A 24,489-nucleotide genomic window follows, 5' to 3' on the forward strand; every position below is an offset into this window, starting at 1 on the left:
AAAGTAGTGAGCTGGATTTTTGTATGATGAGATGATCAATTCTCCATTCCTGCAATGAAATGGTGTAAACAGCGCGTGTACAATGATTTCTTGACTAATTTGATGCTGTTCGAGCAAAATTTTGGATAACTGTATTATTGAAGTTGTAAGAAATAAACAATACAGTATAGATAGCCCTGCACTCACTCGTGAGGTTATGTATGTGTTCAACATGGTCGCACATAGTGAACACATACATAACCTCACGAGTGAACGGAGGGCTATTTACAGGGGGATGACGAAGGGCCAGAATCATCAACTCAGCATTCGATTCAACATGGCGTCCAATGTTTTTGTTTTTATTGCTTAATTCATGGAAAAAATGCGCTGGAAACAACTGCTTCGCTGCTACATATAATATCGTGCAAAGTGATAAAGAAAGAGAAACAATCATCAAAAACAACAATTAAAGCACTAGCAACACACGAGCCACACACCCGAAAATCAGGAGCAAGTTAGGGTAAACCGACCAGAAAGTGGGTACCAAAACGCGTCGTACTAAAGACGATGATGGGTAGAGCGGCGATTTTCCGAATTTGACAGCTGTGTCACCCCACTGGCTATTTATCCTTTGAAAAAGGCACAATATATGTGTCCGAGTCGCCAGGTTTTGAACCACTATCCGATTATGATAGCACATTCACAGAGACTTAAAGCCGTAAATCCCTGCTAGTATACTATCAATCGCAGTCGATCCCCATACATCTCTATAGAAGTCCCTTCAGGTATCACTCCAAGAGTTCCTTAAGGGATGTCTCCACCCAACAAACATTGTTGCTGGACAACAGATAGATAAGCCGCTCTTAAGCTTGATTTTGGAAAATTTTGACAGAATAAGCTGCTATTCAGCCATTGTTACTTGGGCAGTAGTTCCTCCAGAGATTTTCCAAGAAAATTCAAGGACGCTTCCAGCAGTTCCATAGAGGGTTTCTGTAGGAATTCCTGCTGAGCACTCTCTTATAATTTCTTCAAGGGTCTGTCCTGAAATTCCTTCACGGATGTCTTCTAGAATTTCTTCAGAGAGTACCGCAGGTAAGAGATGAACTGCCGTGAATCGCATAATGGTCCCATTTGCATAAGAAATCCAGCAAAGATGGGACTGATATGCGATTCACGGCAGTGAACCTGTCTAGGGCTGAAAATTTCTTCAGGGAATGGTTCAGGAGTTCCTTCTAATATTCTTACAGGAATTCCTTCAGGGATTTCCTAGATGTTCCTTTATGGTCAAAGAATTAGTTAAGCATAGAATGAACTTAAATTAGATGAGTAAAGATTGAAGCAAATATTGTTCGCACATCCTATTTCGAACCCTGCAAATTGTAACATTTAAAAAGATTGTTAATCTTACGTTACATGAATTCAATAAAATTAAAATTAAAATTAAATTAAATTAAAGAATCACACCATTTTTCTTCAGAAATTCAGCTGTTATTCCATTAAATGTTGTCAAGCCGAGGAAAATAGAGCTTGCTAAGCTCCCCAAATAGTATACGTAAACTGCAGTGCATAATTGATCGGACAAACGCCGATTTTCATACAAAATGGCCAAGTTTAAGATGCTGTAACTGTGGTTTGCTCAGATGAATTGAGCTCAACTTTTGACACGGAACTACCAACATGCTGCATTTTACATAGAAATACGGGAAATTGAGTATTTTCGGCAGTTTTGTTCTCAACGTCATGGGAGGTTTTTCTGAAAGCTGATGAACTCAAAGTTGACCTCAAATCCTTCCTAACCAAGCTGAATTATACGACCAAGTTTCAGTAAATTTGGCCGACAAAAATCCCGCATGACGAAGAGAACAAACCTACCGATAATACCCATTGTCACCCTATACGAAGTACAAAATGTTTTCGTTCACAGGTCTGGGCGTCCAAAATGTGCACAGCGGCACCCGTGTAAGGCTTGAGGCCTTACTGAGGCCTTGAGATAGTTTCATATGCTAATGATTGAATTAGTTACTCAGTTAAAATAATAATACACTTAGTATAAATATCTATAATAAATCTGCTGCTTTGATTTAATCTGTTATTACACAGGGTCAAATATTTGACAAGGAAAGAACTCAAGAAACAACATCAGTTTAACACTAATGAAAATTCGATCGAGTCAAACAAGAAATTTGAGCATTGGTTACTATTTGGACAAATATTTGACCCTGTGTAATAACAGATTAAATCAAAGCAGCAGATTTCTTATAGATATTTATACTAAGTGTATTATTATTTTAACTGAGTAACTAATTCAATCATTAGCATATTAAACTATCTTAAGATAGGAGTGATAAATTTGGCACACATTTACAAAAACAAGCAATTAAAAATATTGACAGAATGTGAGTGCAAAGTACCAATACACGGTATTAGGGTATGGTTCCTTATGTGTTCCAAATACCGTGTTCCGGCTAAAACTGAAAATATTATTGATGCTTTTTAAATTATGAATCAGTTGTACAAACCTTCAGGCAACGTTTAGTTTGATTGATATAGTGATGATTCAAAAAACCACCAATGTATGCGGGTCACATACACGGTATAAGGAACAATGCTATGTTTTACGATTTTGATTTTAACAATGACTTAAACATTTGGAATTCCATTAATCATATTGATTATACATAATACACACAATAAGCAATAATATAGCATTTGAAAAATAAAGAAACTTGGAAAATTTATTTTTATAGGACTCTATGAAGTAAAGAGCATCCTTAAGGTCACGGTATTAGGGCATGGCACGGTTAAGTACAACATTTTATTGTTTACGCGCTCAAACGCCCAGATATGCAGAATATTAAAAAAACGCTTGTTGTTATGAAATGTTTGCTTACTAATTACTACTATTACTGTGTGTAATAGTTTTTTTTGTAAAAGTAGATGTCATAGCTTTGCTTTTTGGTTGTAGTTTTGCGAAAATTGTAGGGGAGACTGAGGAGACTTGATCCCTGGGGAGACTTGTTCCCCCCATATTTTCTCGGAATCAAATTCATCAATCAAATCAATCAAAATCAAATTCATCAATCAAATCAATTCATCAAATTCATCAAATCAAAATCAAAATCATCAAAATCATCAAAAATCAAATCAAAATCAGTTTTCTTCTAGCATATTTTTTCCAAACTACATCTTGACAGACGACAATGTTTTGGTTACAATTGATTTTGATTGTGCATTGCATCATTTTTTAATGGCTGATGGTTTGTTTTCAGTGCTTCAGAAATTTTTTAGGCGATTCCGAAAAATCTCAATAACTTTGAAAAAAAAATAAAACAACTCATGTCAAAATTTTACAGCACATAGTGTAAATAAAATACTATCAAACGCTAGATCAAACGTATTTATTCAAATAAGGCTGTTATATAAATATTTTAATTAATGCAGCTTGGTATATACAACAGTGAAATGGGGAGACTTGATCCCTCGAGGATTGCACACACATTATACATGTGAAAAAATAAAATTCTATTAGGAAGCCTCTATTAGCTCGGAATTCTAGTATATTCAATGATAAAACATGTCAGATAATTATTATTTAATTACACACCACAAAAAGAGGGATCAAGTCTCCCCATTTTTAAAATATAGCATAACCTTAACAATTTAAGGAAATCTTATAATTTCAAATTCACCATATTCATCAAAAATACAAGAAAACTTGAAATGAAAATGAACAGGAAGCTTCTGGAGTTATTTTCCCTTTTAATTAACCATGTGCTCAAAAGGGGATCAATTGTGGCCCATTTTTGAAAAATACATCATAAGACATGCCTCCATAAAAACACAGTTTTGAAAACTTCAACGATAATTTGAAGTCCTTCTGTTGTGTATAAACTTGCAATAGATGTTTACCTTCCATTTTGTACGAAAAACGGATCAAGTTTTGTGTTTTTTCTTGAAGCTATAAGCAAATTAAGAAAAAGGGATCAAGTCTCCCCAGTCTCCCCTAATTTTCAGTTACACAAATAAATCATAAAATTCGGCTAGTTAATGCCAGTAGTGGGATGCGACAAATTGGTTGATAACCAGTGCCGTGATAGAATAACAGTTGTGGTAACTTCTTCACGTGCTTCATCGGTTCATCGCTTCGCCAACCATCGGAGTTAGTGGAGGAGGCCGTCGTCGTCGTAGTCAGTGTTCAACCTTCAGGCGGCGTGTAAGCATGCGTTTCTGTTTCTAGCGTTCGCGCCCTCGAGCAATGCGAACGGAAATCAGAGAGCGTGCTTCTCTTCACCCCGGTAAACTGCATGCTTGATGTCGTTCGTTGTATGGTATACCTAGTAGCAGGGCAGACCATCATCAGGAAGGAAAGCTTTCAGAATCAAAATATTGGACTGCCGATAGTTCGCGGCGCGCGGTACGCTCTTACAAACCGGCCAGCTCTCGCGCGTGTTGTAGGCGTAGAAATAGAATGCGTGCATTCGTCGGATTTACCAACAACAGTGAACTGCAAGTCCATCGAAAGCCGTTCTAGCAGCGTGAGCTTGTTGATAAGGATTATAATTGTAAAATGAAATATCGTCAAGCCAAGCTCAAACAAACTACACGGTTGGATCATACTGATACGGTGCAGAAGAGCCGGCGCTTGTTCAAGAGTGGAAGCGTAGCTGGATTGTTGATGATGGGCAAATAGAATCTACCGAAATGGGAGAACACGTCATCTGTGCCACAGGGAAGAGTTAGGAAGAGAAGAATATTATGATTGAACTTCGGCCAGGTGATGAGTGATGCGAAAATGATTTCAAAGATGGGATACTACAATGCTTTGGAAGATAGTGATTTTGTAACAGTGAAACGACACAAAAGTGACATATACAACTCGTACCACAAGTATAACTTCTATAATTTTCGTTGACAAGCGGAATTTGAAAATGTAAGATGTGAATTTAAAAGTGAAATGGATCATTTTGAGTCAAATTGTTAGTAGAATTTGTGATAGATGATACTTGAAAAAATCAAGACTTCCTAGCAGGATTAGCAAACAATAAAACTCAATCAAATTACTAGATTATGTCTTTATACGTATATGAACGCATAAAGTAATTGAAAAAGGACTTTCAGGCTATAGATTTGACATGAAATGATCCATATAAGTAAAGCAATGGGAAGGTGCAATGAAATAATCCTATATTTGTATGTGCCGACCACCAAAGGTCATAATGCTAGTATCCTACAGGAAGAGAGAACCAACAAGAACCAGAAAAGGATACACAAATTGTAAAAGATGTTAGCAAGCCCCGCCAAGACATTCGCAGACGGAATGGAGCCATCGGTGGAGCTGGACACGACGACAGTACGCGTATTTGCCGACCGCGTGTCGGTCATCAACGAGGACCTGTTCATATGGGCTATCATCGACGGGGTGCTGATGATTTGCATTCTGTGTGGAAACATTCTCACCATCCTGGCAGTGCGTTATCACCGGCGGTTGAGATTGCTAATTTCGAACCTGTTCGTGCTATCGTTGGCCCTGTCGGACATATTTGTCGGATTGACGCTGCCGTACCACCTTGCCTTCTACATGGGAAACGAACTGGGCCGGCATAAACACTTTTGTTTGTTGCGATTCTTCATCCTGATTATCGCGTGCAGTGTGTCTATTTGGAACTTGATTGCAATCGCCGTGGACAGATATATTGCTATCTGCTATCCACTGCACTACACACGGTGAGTAGATAAATTCGTTACTGGGGTTGTTGTTGCCGATGATGACGGCAATCAATGCGAAGGTGTGTCGAAAAGAGATTTTCATCCATTTTATTGGGGGACTGTTGGCAAAATAAGCTCAAATTGTGTGGAAAACTTCAACTTGTTCAAAACTTGTACTCAGATAAGCTAGTTTTGAAAATTTATTACAATAAAGTATACGATACTAAATCGATTTTTTTATAGTAATATATTGCTAAGATGAACCCACGACTTTTGCGACTAGCGATCAACAAACAGTATTCCACGAGCTGCAAGTATTCCTTCAAAATATTTTTGAACATACCTTGACCTGTTTTTAAATGAAGTTGAATGCGACTCCTTCTTCTGCCTATTTCCGGATTAAAATTCTAGCTGGAACTTGGTTAAAGATATTCTTTGAGCACTTTCATGGTTATAAAAGTTCAAGAAACCATCATCCAATCATCAACAACACTGAACATCAATAAGAAGCAAAAATAGCATTTTTTCTGCTCAAAACTACAAAACCATTGTGAATGGGTTCACTGTTTTGAGATAGTAAGTAGAATACAAGTGCCTAGATAGCCGAAGTGGTAAACGCTGCTGGTTCGAATCCCGGTCAGTTCAGGAATTTTACGTAAAGGAAATTTCTTTAAATTCCTTGGGCATAGAATATCTTCGTGCCTTACACACGATACATACCTAGGGTAAGGGAGGTATTTTGGACCCCTTTAGGAAGTGGATGAACAATTCAGCGAAAAAAGAAAGTTTCCCCTTCAAAATATGGATAATTTCAGTAGGCATTACGTAGAGCAACATGTTTTCTGTCGAAAAAGGCCAAACAGAACTCAAAATTGTTGTATTAAATACAATAAATATCAAAACTCCTGAAGGATCTCGGGCTTGTATTTTGGACCACCTGATTTTATTTTGGACCATCAAGTGCACATATTTTGGCCCACCAAACTAAACTTCAATTGATTGATGAAATGAAAGCCACCTCAGCAAAAATTTAAACATAGTTAAAACTACGTGAAGTTTACATCTTTTCTATTCATTTTTTAGGCAGGGAACGTTTAAAAATTACGTAACGGTAAAAAAAGATGAAATGTTGTTGCAATTGCCAGTTTTTACGCTTTGTAGTATGATGTTTCATAAAAAAATGTTACGCAAAACGTGTATTTATTAACTATTGCATGACGTCAGTCACCATGCATAAATTACGTAACGCTTTCTAGAAGTGTGAAAGTTTAGTGATTTTGTTAAATATAAAGGCGTTCCACACATATTGTAATGAGTGGAAAGGCCATCAAAAATAAAGTAAATTGAATGAAACGTAAATTGTCAAACATACATTAGATAACACATTGTCTCAGTCATCAACTGATTGCCGAGAAGGACAACTTTTCTAAACTAGGTGACTGAACACCTGAAAACTTCAACTTGTTGAAACGTTGTTAAAACACAAATCAAATCAAAATTTTTAACTTGGCGAAAAGTTGTTAGAACAAACCGAACCCACAACAATCTCATTGTAAAATAAACGTTTAACAACCCAGATCATGGGAGGTCCCAACTTATTCTATTTATCTGTTTTTAGAGTACATTAAATACATTGGCATGAATATTTTCTCCCTTAAGAAGGAACTGGAGAGATGGATCTGACAGGTGGTCCAAAATATGTTCACATCTGATTATGTTGAACATATTTTGGCCATAGCTCAAACCTCCATTTTAGTAAATATTATCGCTCCACCGAGGTTAAGAACAGTTTATTTTGAGTTCTTACAATGCCCTAACTACATTCACATGAAATAAATATTTATTTGTTAAATTTAATACCTCTTCGAAGCCGACTACAAATTTGTCACCTTCTTTGTTTTTGGTGCTTTTCCGTGCGTTTCATTGGAAGTGAAAACATTTTCTCTATTTTTAATACTGAACAGCATATTTAACTGACATCCAAAATAAAGGCCATCACATAGTTGAATACATTTCGTGTTCCAATTAAAAATTACCAAGATTTAGTAGAGATTATGTGATAAATATCATAAAACTCCCTAGGTGGGCCAAAATACCTGCCCGGTCCAAAATACCTCCACTACCCTACTATATGAAAAATGGCCTTTGGCAGAGGAAGAACTCAGTTACTAACTGTGGAAGTGCTTATAGAACACTAAGGAGAAAAGCAGTTTTTAAGACTGTGCTTATCACTGTGCGTTAGGTCAGTGCTTTTAATCAACAAACAGAAGAAGCATTTATTATATTAAACACAGACTTTGTGTCTTAGGCATAGTTGTTACACAGCTAGTTTCGTTTTTACTGAAATCTCAACTGCTGAGCACTCGGTAATGAATTTTTACCAAGATGCTGAAAAATTTAATCGAATTTCTTTATTCGATTTCAACATCATTTTTTATCACCGAATTTCTTTATTCGACTCCAACGAAGTTCGGTAAAAGTGACTAACTTAACCGATTTTTTTCTGGTGAAGCCTGCACACTTGGAAGAAATCACTTACTTCTGTAATATTTTATCGAAATCTCAACCGTTAAATACTTTCACCGGAAAAAAATCGGTTAAGTTAGTCTTTTTTTGCCGAGCTTCGTTAGAGTCGAATAAGCGATAAAGAAATTCGGTGAAGTTTTACAGAATTTCGTTAAAAATCCATTACCAAACGCTCAGCAGTTGAATTTACGGTAAAAATACCGAAAGAGACTAGTTGTTTAGATTTGATTGAACATTTGAGAAGAGGTTCCCTCACTAGGTGGCGCTAGTTACAAATTTCAAATAGCTTACATAAACATGATTAGAATTTCTCAAAATATATTCAGCAAGCTGCCACTTTATTCTTTTTGGAGATATTTCAGTTGAGTTCATGGCAATTAAAAACTAACATTTATATATAGATATATAATGAATATCTGTCTATCTGACCATTAAGCCCATCAGGACTTCCTGGCTTGCTGGAGAAATACTAAGAAAAATTTATTGAAGAAATATCTCGATGAGCCCATAAAGGAATACCTTAAGAAATCCTTGGAAGAATCTTTAAAGGTATTCCTAGAGGAATTCTTGGAGGAGTCCCTGAATGAATCGCAGGAGCATATATTTCGGATAAAGCAAAAACAGCTTAGAATGATGCAGGGTATTGGTTCCCTTATTAAGCATGTGGCTCTTATTTTCATCTTACCCAAAACAAAGGATTGAAGTGCTGTTTGTTTTGTTTCTTATTTTTGTATTTTTTGTTAGAAGGAAGTACCCATGAAAACAAATAGAACGGAATCAATCGGTGCCGTAATCGCTTGTTTTCGTATAGGATGAATATGGGAGCATGAGATTAATGATGGCACACATATCCTATCTTAAAAAATGTCGCTTAACGGTATTTGTTTTCTTTAAAAAAAATGGATTTCAGAATCACCGAAACCCAAAAATCTCAATTTTTTACTGTAAGTTTATCAACTAGTTGTGTATCAGTGGTCCAAATTTGGAAAGTTCGGGCTATTCTACCCGAATAACAAATTGTCAGCTGTTATATCTCCGGATTAAACGAACCGAATACAATGGAATTTTGAGCGTTTATAACCTATTTGATGAGCTAATGAGCTATGTAAAACTTCAAATTCTCAACACAGAAGAAAATTATAACGATTAGATTAGTTTTGTAATATTATACCAAACTATCCAAAACATTAACCTCGTTTCAAAATTCTAGGTGTTAATTATGGTTCATTTATATTCCCTCTACGAATATAAATATGTTTTAAGGCAAAGCAATAAAATGGCTGGCAATAAAAAGTATTGGGATGCATATTAAAAAATAGACCAATTAACTAAAAAACCATAAATCGCTTTTTAACTTTTTTTTTCTTGTAATACTCTGGCCACACTGTACTGGTCTAAAGACGTTTCTGAATGAGCGAGTGTGTGAGTGTGAGAGTTACCGTTAAACGAATATGCGATTTTAGAGTGAGTGGAACAGTGTGATTGCGGGGAAAGGTTCTAGAAGGATGAAGAGAAAAATCTCAAACAGTTTGTATAGAGCTGCCGGCGAATAAAGGTGAAAAACTTATTAAAATCGCGTTAAGTTATTCCGAATTTCGAAAGGAGCATCTGTGGCGGTTATATCTTCAGAAGTGGGATTGCCTTTGCCGTTGCCAGAAGAAGCCGAAATCAAAATCGCTCGAAATAATATGGATGCACAGCGGTTGAGCAAAGCCGAACTTATTGCGTGGCTCCAGGATCGCCATATTGAGTTTCCGCCTTCTGTTACGGTTCGGCACTTGCGAATCCTGTTCGAACAAGAGATGCTGAGACAACAAAGGCACAATGCGGCTGCGAACGATCCACAAGATGGCGGCGATCAAGATGACGAGGACGAAGCGGAGAACGAGGAAGAACGGGAGCTGAATGCTGAGATTCGGATCCTACAGAAGCGGAAATTTGTTGCCGACCTCCGGCGTGAAATAGCAGCGATTGAAGCCCAGTTGAACGTAGTGAATGCAGCCCCAATCAAGCCACCAGACTTCCGCGACATCAAGTATTCCGTTCCGTGTTTCCGAGGTGGCGAATCGTACGATGCTGAGAAGTGGATTGATGACTTCGAGCAGGCGTGCGATTCCGTTCATGGTGATGACGATTTCCGACTGATGTGCGTCCGGCGATTGATGGAACCCGGATACGAAGGCGAATTGTTCCTCAGAGTCGACCGATCGAAAACGTATCAGGAATTCAAGGACAGCTTTCTGGAAAACTTCAGCCACGTTCATTCCGTATCGGAAGTTATCGACACGATGAAGAAGACGACATTCAGCGCTGCAAAGACAACCGTAATGGGATACATTTTGAAAATGCAGGAAATTGCATCTCGAGCGAACATCGATGAGAAACAGACGGTGCAACTTATTGTTGACGGCTTTCGTGATCGATCTGCGAACATTGCAGTGCTCTACCCGGCGACAACCATCGCACAACTGAAGCAACTGGCTCATCGATATTCGCAGTTGAGGGACATGTATTCCGCTCCATCTTCCACGCAGATCAGAGTGAAAACCACCGCTAAAACCGCATCAAAATCTTCGACCTCGGATGTTCGCTGTTTCAACTGCTCCGGCGTAGGACATTTTTCATCTGCTTGCCCAGAGCCGAAACGGGAGATTGGATCCTGTTTCCGATGCGGTTCAACCCAGCACAAGCTGAAGGAGTGTCCAAAACCGGCTCCTGCTCATCGTCAACAGATTGCTTTGGTGGACGACTTCCGTCGCGGATCCGCACGAATGGATGACGAATTGTCGGATGCAAGCGGTGGATCTATTCCAGAGGTTAACAAGGTAGGTGTCACATTTCCGTCAGATTCAGAAATGCAACTTGACAAAACATAATCTCGCTGTTTGACACGGGCAGTCCGATTAATTTAATACAGAGATCGGCAGTCCCAATTCACTCTATTCCTACAGAGAAAAAACGTTCCGGTTACAAAGGTGTAGGAGGATTCCCATTATGCACATACGGAGTAATCCCTGTCAGCATAACCTTTCGCAATCGGACCAAAACTATTAAAATGTACGCTGTACCAGACCACTTCATTTGCCATCCTATGCTATTGGGTCGAGATTTTCTTAAAAACTTTGGAATTACGTTGTATGATCATTCATTTGCCAATAATTTTGTCAAACCAAAAGTTGAATTACATGACAAAAATGAATTGAACATTTCCGGTGAAGCGTTGCATTGCATGTACAATCTCTTTGAAGAAAATTCCGAAGTTTATTCCGATTCCGAGACTTCCCTACGGTGTTCTAAGTGTCGACATCTTTTTGCTACGTGTGAGTCTGTAACAAACGATGTTCCCGTTCCTGACGTTTTCTCTATTGACATGACCGACAATTCTCCTGGATCATTTAACATAAACAGTGAATTGAGTTCGGACATCAGGGAAAAGTTCATAAAAGTTATTGAGCAGGATTATTTAGACAGTTCTAACATCCCAACTCGGAAGCATGAATACGAGATGAACTTAAAACTGACATCAGACATTCCGATAAGTTTCGCTCCGCGACGATTGTCATATTCCGACAGGAAGGAGGTGGACAACATTGTAGATACACTGCTCGCCGAAGGTATTATCCGTCCTAGTAATTCTCCGTACTCTTTTCCTATTGTACTACGAACAAAAAAGTCTGGTGAGAAACGATTGTGCGTCGACTACCGAGCCTTGAATAAAATTACTGTACGGGACAGTTACCCCATTCCGTTGATTGATGATTGCTTGGAGCGTCTCGAGGGCAAACAGTATTTTACTGTGCTGGATTTGAGGAACGGATTCCACCAAGTGAATATGGCTGCTGACTCCATTCCATACACTTCCTTTGTTACTCCAGGCGGTCAGTACGAATACCAGAAAATGCCTTTTGGTCTACGGAATGCCCCTGCGGTATTCCAGCGTTTCATCAATCGTGTTCTTGAACCATTCATCAAGGAAGGGTCGGTAGTGGTGTATTTGGACGATGTAACTTTGGCTAGTTACACAATTGAAGAACATCTGGATTTACTACGACGTGTTTTGAGGAGGCTGGCCGAGTTCCGGTTGGAAATTAAGTTTAAGAAGTGTTTATTTGGTTACACCACGATAGATCTATTGGGATTTACTGTCAGTGGAAAAGGAATTCGTCCAAACGGGTCACACTTGGAGGCAATCAGATCAATGGCGCTTCCGAAGGACGCAAAACAGTTATCGAAAGCTCTTGGTCTGTTCTCGTATTTTCGTCGGTTTGTCCCTTTCTTCTCGGCTATCTCCAAACCGTTGAGAGCATTAACAAGGCCCGAGGCGAAATTCGATTTTGATGATGATTGTGTCAAAGCTTTCAATACGTTACGAAACAGCTTGATATCCTCCCCTGTGTTGTCGTTGTATAGTCCTGATAGAGAAACGGAGTTGCATTGCGACGCCAGCGTTGACGGGTTCGGTGGCATACTGCTGCAAAAGCAGGATGACGGGAGATTTCATCCTGTTGCTTATTTTTCTCAACGAACAAGTCCTGCGGAGTCTCGTTACCACAGTTTTGAACTGGAAACTTTGGCCATCATTTACTCACTCCGCAAGTTCCGGATCTATTTGGAGGGAATTCAGTTTCGAATCGTGACGGATTGTAATTCTGTAACGATGACATTGAATCGAGCCAATGTAAACCGAAGGGTAGCTCGTTGGGTGATGGAGTTGGAAAATTATCATTATACAATTCAACACAGGAGTGGTAAGTTGATGAGCCACGTTGATGCCTTAAGTCGTCTTCCTTCCGTTTCTGTTCATTCGGCTGAGGATTCCGGTCAAGTTGTTTCTGTTATTGATCCCGAGGACATAATGTTTCAGCTTCAAATAACACAGAATCGTGACAGTGATGTTTCTGCTCTCAGGGAAAAATTGGAAAATGGGCCTGTTGATGGTTAGGTGTTGGAAGATGGTTTGGTGTATCGATCCGCAGGTGACGATAAGCTTTTACTTTACGTTCCCAGAGAAATGGAAATTAATGTCATTCGTTTTGCTCATGAGAAGATTGGTCATATGGGCGTCACCAAATGCATCGAGCAAATAAAAATGCAGTATTGGTTCCCGAAAATGAAGGAGAAAGTTGAAAAATTTATTCAAAATTGTATCCGGTGTATAATGTACTCTGTTTCGTCAACCAACAATCGTAAAACTCTACATAATATTCCGAAAAAACCTTTGCCTTTCGACACCATCCACATTGATCACTTTGGTCCTCTGCCGTCAATAATCTCGAAGCGAAAGTACATACTTGCTGTCGTGGATGGTTTTACTAAATTCGTGAAATTGTATGCTGTTAACTCCACTAGCACCAAAGAGGTCTGTGCGTGCCTTGAGAAATATTTCGAGCATTACAGTCGGCCGCGGCGTGTGATTAGCGACAGAGGAACATGTTTCACTTCTCTCGAGTTTGGTGCTTTCTTGCTGGATCACAACATTGAGCATGTAAAAGTAGGCACTGCGTCGGCACAAGCGAATGGCCAAGTCGAAAGGGTGAATAGGATTATCAAGTCTATGCTCGGGAAGGTGTCTGAACCAATCCAACATTCCGACTGGTCGAAGATGTTAGTAAAGGTTGAGTATGCTTTGAATAATTCTGTTCATTCGGTTACACGCCAGACTCCTTCCATGCTTCTTTTTGGGGTGAATCAGCGAGGTCGAGAGATTGACCGGCTGACTGAGTTCCTGGAAGATAGACAAGACGATGACGCTTGTAGAAACTTGGATACAGTAAGAGAGGGAGCAGCAACAAATATTCAAAATTCACAGGAGAAAAATTTGAACTACTTCCAGAAAAGACATAAACCAGCCATCAATTATACTGTAGGTGATTTTGTAGTGATTCGGAATGTTGATACAACGGCAGGGACGAATAAAAAATTCATCCCAAAGTACAAAGGCCCTTATAGAATTCACAAAGTGCTTCCAAATGACAGATATGTCGTCAGGGACATAGAAAATGCACAGATTTCGCAAATACCATACGATGGCATTATTGAAGCATCTCGGTTGAAACGTTGGGCCGATTGGCGAGACTCCTGCGAAGATTCAGACTTAAAGTTGCATGAAAACGAACTCTGACGGTTTTGTCACACCTACTATATCAGTAGACTTCCTCCCCTATTTCCCTTTCCCTAATATTGTATCCTACTAACCCCGAGTCGGTCACGGGTGTTTGACCGCCACTCCTCTAACATTATTTCCTGATCGAGACGATCAGATGTCAGGATGGCCGAGTTGTAATACTCTGGCCACACTGTACTGGTCTAAAGACGTTTCTGAATGAGCGAGTGTGTGAGTGTGAGAGTTACCGTTAAACGAATATGCGATTTTAGAGTGAGTGGAACAGTGTGATTGCGGGGAAAGGTTCTAGAAGGATGAAGAGAAAAATCTCAAACAGTTTGTATAGAGCTGCCGGCGAATAAAGGTGAAAAACTTATTAAAATCGCGTTAAGTTATTCCGAATTTCGAAAGGAGCATCTGTGGCGGTTATATTCTATTGATAATTTTAATTTAAGTCAAACGTTTTTAAAGTTCATTATATTTGTCATAAATGTTTAAAATTTCATTGCATTTGGTTCACTGAATCCGAAGAAATAACAGCTCACATTTGGCTATTTGGCAAAGTATTGAGATTTCATCATTGATATTATTCCTTTACATGTATTGGAAAAATAACAATAAAGTTTATCCTCACTTTTCCTAGGGTATAACTTTTTTCACAGACGTTGGATCACTTTGCGGTCTTCGACAAAGTTGTTTGGCATATACAGGGGATGGCTAAAATGTTTGGGATAGGCAACTTTTTTCCCCCACAAAAAAAATGAACATGCTGTAACTTCTCATAGAGTCCATAAAAAAATCTCAAATTTTGACTGTTTCTCAGCCTATTATATGTGCATCATTGGTACAAATTTGAGCTCGATTGGTTAATTTTTCTTGAAGTTAGAACCGTTCGGGTAAAACACCATTTTTTAGACAACTATTTTTTGAACTGTCATATCTTGGAAACCGGTGAACCGAATTGAATGAAATTTTTAACGTTTATCAACAATATATTGATACTTAATACGACGTTATAAAATGTAAGATTTTCTCACGGCGAATTAAGTTATACCGGGTTGAAATTTTTACCCATATAGAGGAAAATAAGTAAAATTTACAATACCACACAAAAATTATTAAATGTGTTATTCCTTCAATCTAAATAGGCTCTAATATATCTGATAATTTGATAATTTGAGATAATTTGAGAACAGAAGTGGAAAATCTTTGGATATCAACACTAAAATTTATTGACATTAATGTAAAAAAAAATACATTTTTTGAGAAAAAATACAAAAAGTGTCAATCAATGATAACTTTTTTCAACGTTTAAAAAGTATCTATGTTTTAATAGTTTGTGAAGCATTTACACATTGCTAGTGTACGTTCAAAATTTCATTCAATTCGGTTCACTGGTTTCCGAGATATGACAGCTCAAAAATGACTTGTTAAAAAAAAAAGTGTTTTACCCGAACGGTTCTAACTTTGCGAAATATTAATCAATCGAGCCCAAATTTGTACCAATTATGCACATATAATAGGTTGACAAACAGTCAAAATTTGAGATTTTTTGATGCGCTCTATGAAAAGTTATAGCATGTTGAACTTTTTAGTGATAGAAAAAAAAGTTGCCTATCCCAAACATTTTGGCCATCCCCTGTAGTCACCTACAATAATACCAAAGGGTTTGATTATTGAACGCTTACAGCGCCACCTAGCGGCAAAAATCGATAAGGGGCCATCCATTAAGTACGTCACGCTCCAAGGGGGGAGGGGGGGTTTGTGAAAGTGTGACAAGCAATGTATTAAGTATTGGAAAAACCCGTACGAAGGGGGGAGGGGGGCTCGAAAATTCCCAATTTTAGCGTGACGTACTTAATGGATGCTCCCTAACTTAAAATTTCTGCATACATTTGGCCAAGTTTTCCCATACAAACTTCAAGGGTTTTGAGCGCCCCCTTAGGCTCAACCGATTTTGCTCAAATTTTGAACGTAGCTTCTGGGAGTCCAAAACAACTGATTTAGGAGGTAAGACTTGGTATTTTTCATTTTTTTTTTGTTTTTCATATAAGTGTGGGCCACCTTAATGCATATACATGTTAGGTTTTTAAATGAGGATTATCGATGCTACGGGAAATCTCTATTATGTAATTAATTGAATGAAATAAAGAGCAGTTTGTGTTGAGCACCGCGACAGATCGGAAGCTGTGATCTGGTCGGCAGAATTAAAGATGTGTTTTCGAGATCTGTAATCCAAAATCATGATTGAGTGGTTCACCAGGGATCCCAACATACATAGTAGGGAAACATTGGAGGAGGGAAATATTATGAAGAGATTACACTTCATCAACAAGGATCCAAAAAAAAAAACAGAAGAGATCTTCCATAATCCTCAGAGGAATTCCAGGGATACATCCTGGAGAATACCTTAGATGTTTTCGGGAAGATTCATTTATTACTTTAATCGCTTTTTAAGGAATTCAATCAGAAATTGTTTTAGGATTATTTTCAAATTTTCTGCTCAAATTTGTTTCTACCGCTAAGCTTTTAGGGGGAGATCATGATTCATGTTCCCAGACAGAAGTTTTATGTGGTGAAACTAGGCTGGAAAGCGGTAATTCGGTTATTTTAACAAATTTGTAAATTTAAACAAATTTGGGGGTCCACTATTGTCATTGCTTTAACATGCTAAGAGAAAACGACCTACCCAAAAGCGGACTCCACGGGGCCCACTATAGGATAATTTGATCGAGATTAGAAATGATGATATCATGAGAAATATGAGGTTTTTTTTTGTATCGTTTTTATGTGTAATATGTAGGAAAGATATAGACCTTGTTACGCAACTACTGGTAATTGTAGTTCAATTTGGATATCATACTGGTTTTATGATCAGGGATAATTTCAGCTACTAAGGTATCCACTATTGGTTAAAATACCCTACTCTGGGTTATAATAAACTAGAGATAAGCTGCCGTAAATCGCATATCAGTCCCATCTTTGCTGGATTTCCTATGCAAATGGGACTGATATGCGATTCACGGCAGTAAGCCGATGGGAAAGTTTTAAGCTTTTATTTAGGCCGATGCAAATAATATTTTTCATTTATGTTCTAGACCTCTCTTCAGGCACGAGGATGAGAAAAAATAAACAAAAAATAAATAAAAAGGAAAATTAACTATTAAAAAATATTTTTCAACTATTGAAAAAATGTTATTTTTATGCAGTAAAATAAATAAATAAATAAATAAACAAAAAATCTGAGCCAGTAAAAATAAGGAAAACAAATAAACAAATTTTCTAGAGCACAAATTTAGGGATTTGTGAAACGTTTCTGGCTGAAAATGTAACTTGATGCTTGCTTCCACACAGTAACCTTTGAGTTACATTTTCAGTCAGACCCGTTTGACGGTTCTCTAGATTTGTGCTCGAGAAAATTTGAGCTGTGTACTCCAAATATCTTATCCTTAAATATTTTAGGATTTTTGAAAGGGCACGAATTGTTCTGCAGTCAAGGATGGAACTTTTTGCCTTTCTCGTACACTAAGTGTACTGGAAAGGCTATATGTTCACTCCAAAAACGACTTTTTGATAGAAGGCTCGGAGGGTCAAGTCACATATACCAATCAACTCAGCTCGACGAATTGAGGTGATGTCTGTGTGTGTGTATGTGTGTGTGTGTATGTGTGTGTACAAATAAACTCACATCACTTTTTGGCAGTAAACCTCAACCGATTTTAATGACCGACGGTTCATTCGACGCGGAATCTGGTCCCATTGTTTCCTATTGAAAATGGTTCGGATCGGTCCAGCCGTTCCGGAGTTATGGCCATTTACGTGTTCCGGACCAGTACCCTTGGAAGGGGCCATACATAAAAATGTAACAAACACATACATGCGACACATCAAACTGCGGCATTTTGGATAACCTGATGTACAATCAGCAAGAAAACAGTCTCAGACCATATCTGAACCGGTAGTGTTCCGGAACCGGTTCCGGGAGTCCCGCCGGAAGTGGCCAAATATAGAAGTGAACCAAATCCATGCATGCGACACATCAAAGTGCGGCATTTTGGATAACCTGATGAACAGTCAGCAAAAAAAACAGTCTCATACCATATATGAACCGGTAGTGTTCTGGAACCGGTTCCGGGAGTCCCGCAGGAAGTGGCCAAATATAAAAGTGAACCAAATCCATGCATGTGATGTATCAAAGCGCGAATTTTTTGATAACCCAATGAAAGGTTGGCATCATGGTTGGCATAAAAAAAGACTCAGACCACATCTGAACCGGCAGTGTATCGGAACCGGTTCCGGATGTTCCGCTGGAAGTGGTCATATATAAAAGTGATCCAAACCCATGCATGCGGCACATCAAACTACGGCATTTTCGATAACCTGATGAGCAGTTAGCAAGAAAGCAGTCTCAGACCTTATATGAACCGGTAGTGTTTCAGAACCGGTTCCGGGTGTTCCGCCGGAAGTGGCCGTATATAAAAGTTGACAAAACTCTTGCATGCGGCAAGCAAATAGGCTCAGACTATATAAGAGACTATCGGTAGTGTTTCGCAACCGGTCCCGGGCCGGAAGTGACACCAAACCCATGCATGCGATACCTCAAATCACGGCTTTTTAGGTAACATGATGAACAGTTGCAAGAAAATAGACGCAAGCCCTATCAGTGTGTTACGGAACTGATTACGGGTGTCCCGCCAGAAATGATCAAATGTAAAAGAGAACCAATACATGCGACATATCGATGACTTATTCAGTAACAAGATAAACGGTTAACCAACAAATAATCTCAGACCATATTTGGGAGAACCGGTAGTGTTCCAGAACTAATGACAAGACGAGTAACGCGTCGGAAGTGTTAAAATATAGAAAGGAACTAAACCATCTCGGCGTTTTTGAAAATCTGATGAACGGTCAACAAGAAAATAGTCTCAGGCCACAGTAGTTCGGAATCGGTTGCGGGTGTGATTTGATAGAAGTGAACCAAAACCATGCATGCGATACATAAAATCGCGGCATTTTCAAAAATTTACCGAACGGTTAGCAAGAAAATAGCCTCAAATCACATCAATTGCCGGCTTTTCAGGTCACGTGATGAACAGTTGACAAAAACATAGTCTAAGACCATATCTTAGACAACCGGAATCAGTTCCAGGTGTCCCGCCGGAAGTAGTCAAACGTAAAATTAACCAAACCCATGCAAGCTGCACATCAAATAGCGGAATTATAAAGGTTAACAAAATAAATGTCAAAGCGATAAATCAAATTGTGGCTTTTTTGATAGCATGTAAACGTTGGGTAAGATTATAAATGAAGAAATGATCAAAGTCTTCATATATGCGAGAGAACGAAATCGTGACCAAAGCGATCTCTTCAAATCACACCATTTCAGATTCCTGCGGTGTAAATGTATAGTAGGATGGATCAACGTTTTATATAAAAATATAATTTAATCGCATCAACGTTATACAGTTTTTCAATCTCCAATCTCCTTATGCTTCGAAAATTACTGCTCACAATTTGGGTGCGGCTGGTTCAGCCCTCACTATTCTCATTGCGATTGAAATTTGAATGGAAAATCTACATTTTCTGCATTTTCCTCGTAGGAAGGTCAAATTTTACATGAATCGTGATACCAATGATAATAAAATATAGCCTAAAGTGTGCTGAAATAAACATTGGCGAAGATCACAAAGTGATTTGTGATTGTGAATAAAGTTAACCTTCTTCAAGCATAGCTGACGCTCACGCCGCTGCCGTAGTGGATGGAATGGGGTCACAATGACCCCAATACACGACTAGGGTTAAGGTGGTCAAGCAGTCAACTGAGAGGTCTGATCTTTTTCTGCTCTGTTTTGTTGTTGAACATAACATCGGAATATGTATCATCAATAAGTTTCGAAAATCGATGATGGCTTTGTTAAAATTGTTGCTAGTGTAAAGTGTTTTCAGGATTCAGGAACATTTTGGCTAACGTCGAAGAAAAGTTTATGAGTACATATTCGACGAGAAAGGCACTATCACCACTAGGTGGATTAATCTGGGTTTTTTTTACTTAGCTGCAAACGATGCATCAATTTTGACATTGGCATTTTTTAAACCTTTTTTTAGAGGTTGTTAAATTACTAAAACAGTAACTTGAGTGCTATTTTTTTAGAAAATAATGATTTAATTTTGGATACAACTACTATCTTGCGCTTTTACTTTTAAGCTACTTAATCGATGTTACTGGAAAGCAATTCACTCCTAGACTCGCTAAGCTCATATTTTATGTGTCACGCCTAACATTTTTGCAAGAACTTGATGTTTCTCCTTAAGTATAAAAATTGAGATCCAGGATCTCTTAGAATGTAGTCCTCAACAAATAGAATAACGATGTCGCTCACCGTACCATTTTTTCCCATGTCCTATTTTCCAGCCTGATGACAAAAAAGGTGGCCTTGGTGATACTGGGCTTCGGGTGGTGCCTGGCCTTCCTCATAGCGACCATTCCGCTGATTTGGAACAAGTGGGACACGGCGATGGAGTGCGAATTTGATGAACTCCTCTACCCCTGGTATGTGGCAGGAGTGATAACGCCAATCTTCTCGCTGGTGTGGTTTTGTTTACTTCTCGTTTACTGGCGAATATGGCGAGAGGCGGCCAAACATGCCAAACAACTTCGAGCACACAACGCCCAGGAAAGCTCGTCCGATTGGAAATCGGTTCAGGTGAGTTTGAGTTTGAGTAGCGGTGTAACCCATCCGGCCCCCGCAACGCAACGAAATGAAAGCTTTTGGCAAATAATGTGATTTACTGGATGTCTGTTTACTTCTCTGTAGAAAATGGCAAATAATCCATCTTTGGAAGGAGGTTTCAGTTTTAAAAAGAAAAAGTGAGCTTCCAACGAATAGTCATATGTTCCAGAAATGTTAAAAGCATCCCTAGATTTACTGAACTAAAAAAATCTCGCGGATTTTTTCTAAATGTCGTATCAACATTGAGAATTTCTCTACAATCTTGTTTTTTTGTTTTTTTTAAAGACAGCTTCAAAAGATAATTTAACGTTAACGTTATTGCGGTTTAGATTTTTAGTTTTGTTTTCAAAGCTTCAAATTATTCGATAAATAACCTCACCCATAATACAGTCAATTGTATACCAATTGGATTGTATTATTGTACACGGCTAGATACTGTAAGTCATTACGTTGCATGAAATCCACTGTTTTAAAGCGGAAAGTGCCCAAAACAGAAACCTCTGTCCAGATAGTCCAGCACCCTACTAATATTCAAATATAATTACAGGTCGTCTTGCTCATCATGGGATGCTTCACGCTTTGCTGGCTTCCGTATTTTGTCGTGATACTAACGCAAATATTTGCCCTGTTCGACAAAAACTCGCCAACCCTGTATAAAGCGGTGTTTTCGCTGGCAATGGCCAACTCCATGATGAACCCAGTGATTTATGCGTGGAAGAATACTAGCTTTCGTCACGCATTCACAAAACTATTAACCTGTCGAAAGCCTGATCAACTGGATGGCCCACTAACGGGCGATAGCCCGAGGAACAAATCTTCCAAGAAGGATGGTTCCAAGTCACACCAAGACACCGAAAATGCCCATAACAACCGAAATGGACAAAACAATGGTGTATCGAGGAGTAGTCAGCTAAGCGCAGCTGAGTCTGTGGCACAAATTAATGAAAACGAAATTACAGTCATTTCATCGCTCCACGAGGAAGCGGTTCATAATCACACCATACAGTTGGCACTGGGAGTGCCAAACAGCAGGGACTGCAGTACCATGACGGGACCAGCAAGTATTACAACGCACATCATCAAAGGGAATGTGATAATCAATAACTATAACCTCTACGAAAGCTTCTTGGATGTGAAAAACGAAAACAACAGGAAAAACGGATCATTTTCCAGTAAAAGCTCCGCCACGAAAGAGACTGATGATAGCATGCAGAGCAGGGAGAAACAGACAAGCGAAAATGACAAAACAAATGATGACAATCACAACTGTGATATTGGAGACGATATGGGTACAACCAATCCATGCTTCCAAGAAGACATTACACGATTGTAGGTGTAGACACTGTTAAACAAAATGAGTATTAGCCATCGATGAATGTACAAACTATATGCAAATGTCAGCCAAGATGGAAAATAAAAGTTTAAGATTCTCCTCGTTAATAAGTAACAATTGTTGTTTTCATTCAAAGAGAAATTTCATCATATCACCTTATATCAGTATTTTGTTTTGTCTTCATGAATTATATACCTAATTTGTAAAAGAAATTTAAAAAGAACATTATCAATTTTGTCTTTCCATTAATTCGAATCTCATCATTGCCTTGCCAAAGACTTCTAGCCTACACTGCAAATTTTGTTTGCTGGTATTCAGCAAACTTTGCTGATTTTTTTGTGCTGATTTCATTCAGCAATACGATTTTACTGAATATCAGCAATTATTTTTCAGCTTGCTGAATCTTCCAGCAATTTTGACAGTTGATCAGCAACGTTGTGCTGAAATTCAGCAAAAAATTAGCTGAAATTCAGCAATTTATTTTGCTGATTTTTTTTGTGCTGGAAGCGTTTCAAAAAATTTTGTGTGTATGACCACTAAGTTTCCGGCGTATGATCTAAGTCGGTTTTGACAGGCTCATGCACAGAAAAATAGAAAAGGGAGCGGTTTGGGGTATTCTCGGGAAAAAATGAAGTGACGCCGAGTATATAGTTCTTGAATAACAAAAGGGGATTACATCCTACATCCCAAAACTCCTCTTTTGTACAAGGCCAGTCTTAAGAATAACGGAGGAAACATCCGGTATTGGAGCTCAGCATATTGGAATGAAAGGTAAGTTATGAATTAATCCACATAGGGAAGCTGTTCCATTTCTGTTTGGCAGAGCTTCATCCTCAAAAAACGCACATGTCACATGTGTCTTTAAGTCAGTGGCAGTCTTTAGTCAGTGAATAATAATAATGAGAAATACATTATATTCAAGCATGCTATCTCCAGAACGATTGTTCACAAGACGACAGTTAACCAGGTTCGCTCCACTCCTGTTCAAAACCATCATACTAGAAGGCGCTGCTGTAACAATGATTTCAATCATCACGTTTTTGTAAGAGGATTTCCATATAAATACTCTATGATTCCAGGGCTATTTTCACAACTTTCTCCTTTCATTATTTCTTCATAAACTTCTCCACTTATTTTTTTATCAAAGCTTCTTCTGAGAATGAATTTCGGGCTTCCACAACAGATTACCTTAGAGATATCTCTAAAGATTCCTTCATAGATTTCATCAAGAATTCCTTCAGTGATTCATTTAAAGATTTTTCTTGGGATTCCTTCAGAACTTTTTCCTGGGATTGGTTGTTTCCATGAATTCGTTCCTGGATGCCTCCAGGGATTCTATGCAATATTTGTTACGAAATTATTTCAGATTTGTTTTAACTGTCTCCAGGGATTTTCCCAGACATTTGCATTCAACCCGGTTTCCTCCACCCTCCTTCAGGGGTTTCTTCTGGGATTCCTTTAAGTATTCTTCCCGGACTACAGTAGACGTTCGGTCGGTGCAAACAGTTTAACTGCAATGCTTTTTAACTGCAAGTCCGGTAAGTGCAACAAATTTGCAGTTATCGCACCGCCATCCGTCAAAACGGTGCGCCAAGTTAGCCCAAATGAACAGTCGAATGAATTTTGCGTTCATTTAACGTCAATTGATGGGTTGTTGACGTCTATTTGACGTTGCAGTTATCGGATTTTGTTCGCTAAGTGAAACGTAAACATGTTGCAGTTATCGAACGTCTTGTTCCAAAATCCCCAAGGATTCCCCTAAAGATTTATTGCCTCTCAGGTCTCCCTCGAAGAATCCCACCGAAATTTAACAGGGAATCACTCCCAAACGCTGCACATCCGAACCTCCGGAGCCTAACAAGTAATGTGAATTCCATTATTCACTCTGTTGGACCATATTGCTGGAAGGAGATTCTGATGTAGCTATATTATAGAGACTTTCAGCCCTTGGCTGTTTCGCCTCGAAGGAGATTCTCTTAAACCCGCAGATTTCAAGTAAGTGACTCTACTCACGGGTCTGCCACAGCCCCTTTTGGCCCTTCATACAGCGGTATGTTGAATTCAGAGTGGTAACAAAATTTAGTCTTTACTGTTAAGTGGAACTGCAT

The 24,489-nt window shown here is 38.7% G+C and overlaps 3 protein-coding genes across 6 annotated transcripts in view; 2 read left to right on the plus strand and 1 right to left on the minus strand.

Annotated features, from left to right (window-relative positions):
- Positions 1-24,489, minus strand: part of LOC109427666 (serine/threonine-protein kinase Smg1) — a 98,216-nt gene that overhangs the window by 14,613 nt on the left and 59,114 nt on the right. The window lies entirely within an intron of this gene.
- Positions 4,002-22,498, plus strand: LOC109431450 (histamine H2 receptor). Its single transcript, XM_029861983.2, has 4 exons — positions 4,002-4,909; positions 5,190-5,703; positions 20,730-21,021; positions 21,596-22,498. Exons 2-4 carry the CDS (start codon positions 5,261-5,263, stop codon positions 22,379-22,381), a joined length of 1,521 nt encoding a protein of 506 aa, XP_029717843.2. The 5' UTR covers positions 4,002-4,909; positions 5,190-5,260; the 3' UTR covers positions 22,382-22,498.
- On the plus strand, positions 5,713-13,092 carry LOC134285245 (uncharacterized). Its single transcript, XM_062845717.1, has 2 exons — positions 5,713-11,036; positions 11,110-13,092. Exons 1-2 carry the CDS (start codon positions 9,900-9,902, stop codon positions 11,116-11,118), a joined length of 1,146 nt encoding a protein of 381 aa, XP_062701701.1. The 5' UTR covers positions 5,713-9,899; the 3' UTR covers positions 11,119-13,092.

Source organism: Aedes albopictus, chromosome 1 (genome assembly GCF_035046485.1).
Source record: "Aedes albopictus strain Foshan chromosome 1, AalbF5, whole genome shotgun sequence".
Taxonomy (NCBI): domain Eukaryota; kingdom Metazoa; phylum Arthropoda; class Insecta; order Diptera; family Culicidae; genus Aedes; species Aedes albopictus.

Excerpts from the sequence above, each read along its gene's own strand:
- LOC134285245 (XM_062845717.1), top strand. The coding sequence starts at position 9,900 with ATGGATGCACAGCGGTTGAGCAAAGCCGAACTTATTGCGTGGCTCCAG.
- LOC109431450 (XM_029861983.2), top strand. The coding sequence starts at position 5,261 with ATGTTAGCAAGCCCCGCCAAGACATTCGCAGACGGAATGGAGCCATCG. Across the intron at positions 5,704-20,729 it reads TATCCACTGCACTACACACG|CCTGATGACAAAAAAGGTGG; the intron begins GTGAGTAGATAA and ends CCTATTTTCCAG. Across the intron at positions 21,022-21,595 it reads CCGATTGGAAATCGGTTCAG|GTCGTCTTGCTCATCATGGG; the intron begins GTGAGTTTGAGT and ends ATATAATTACAG.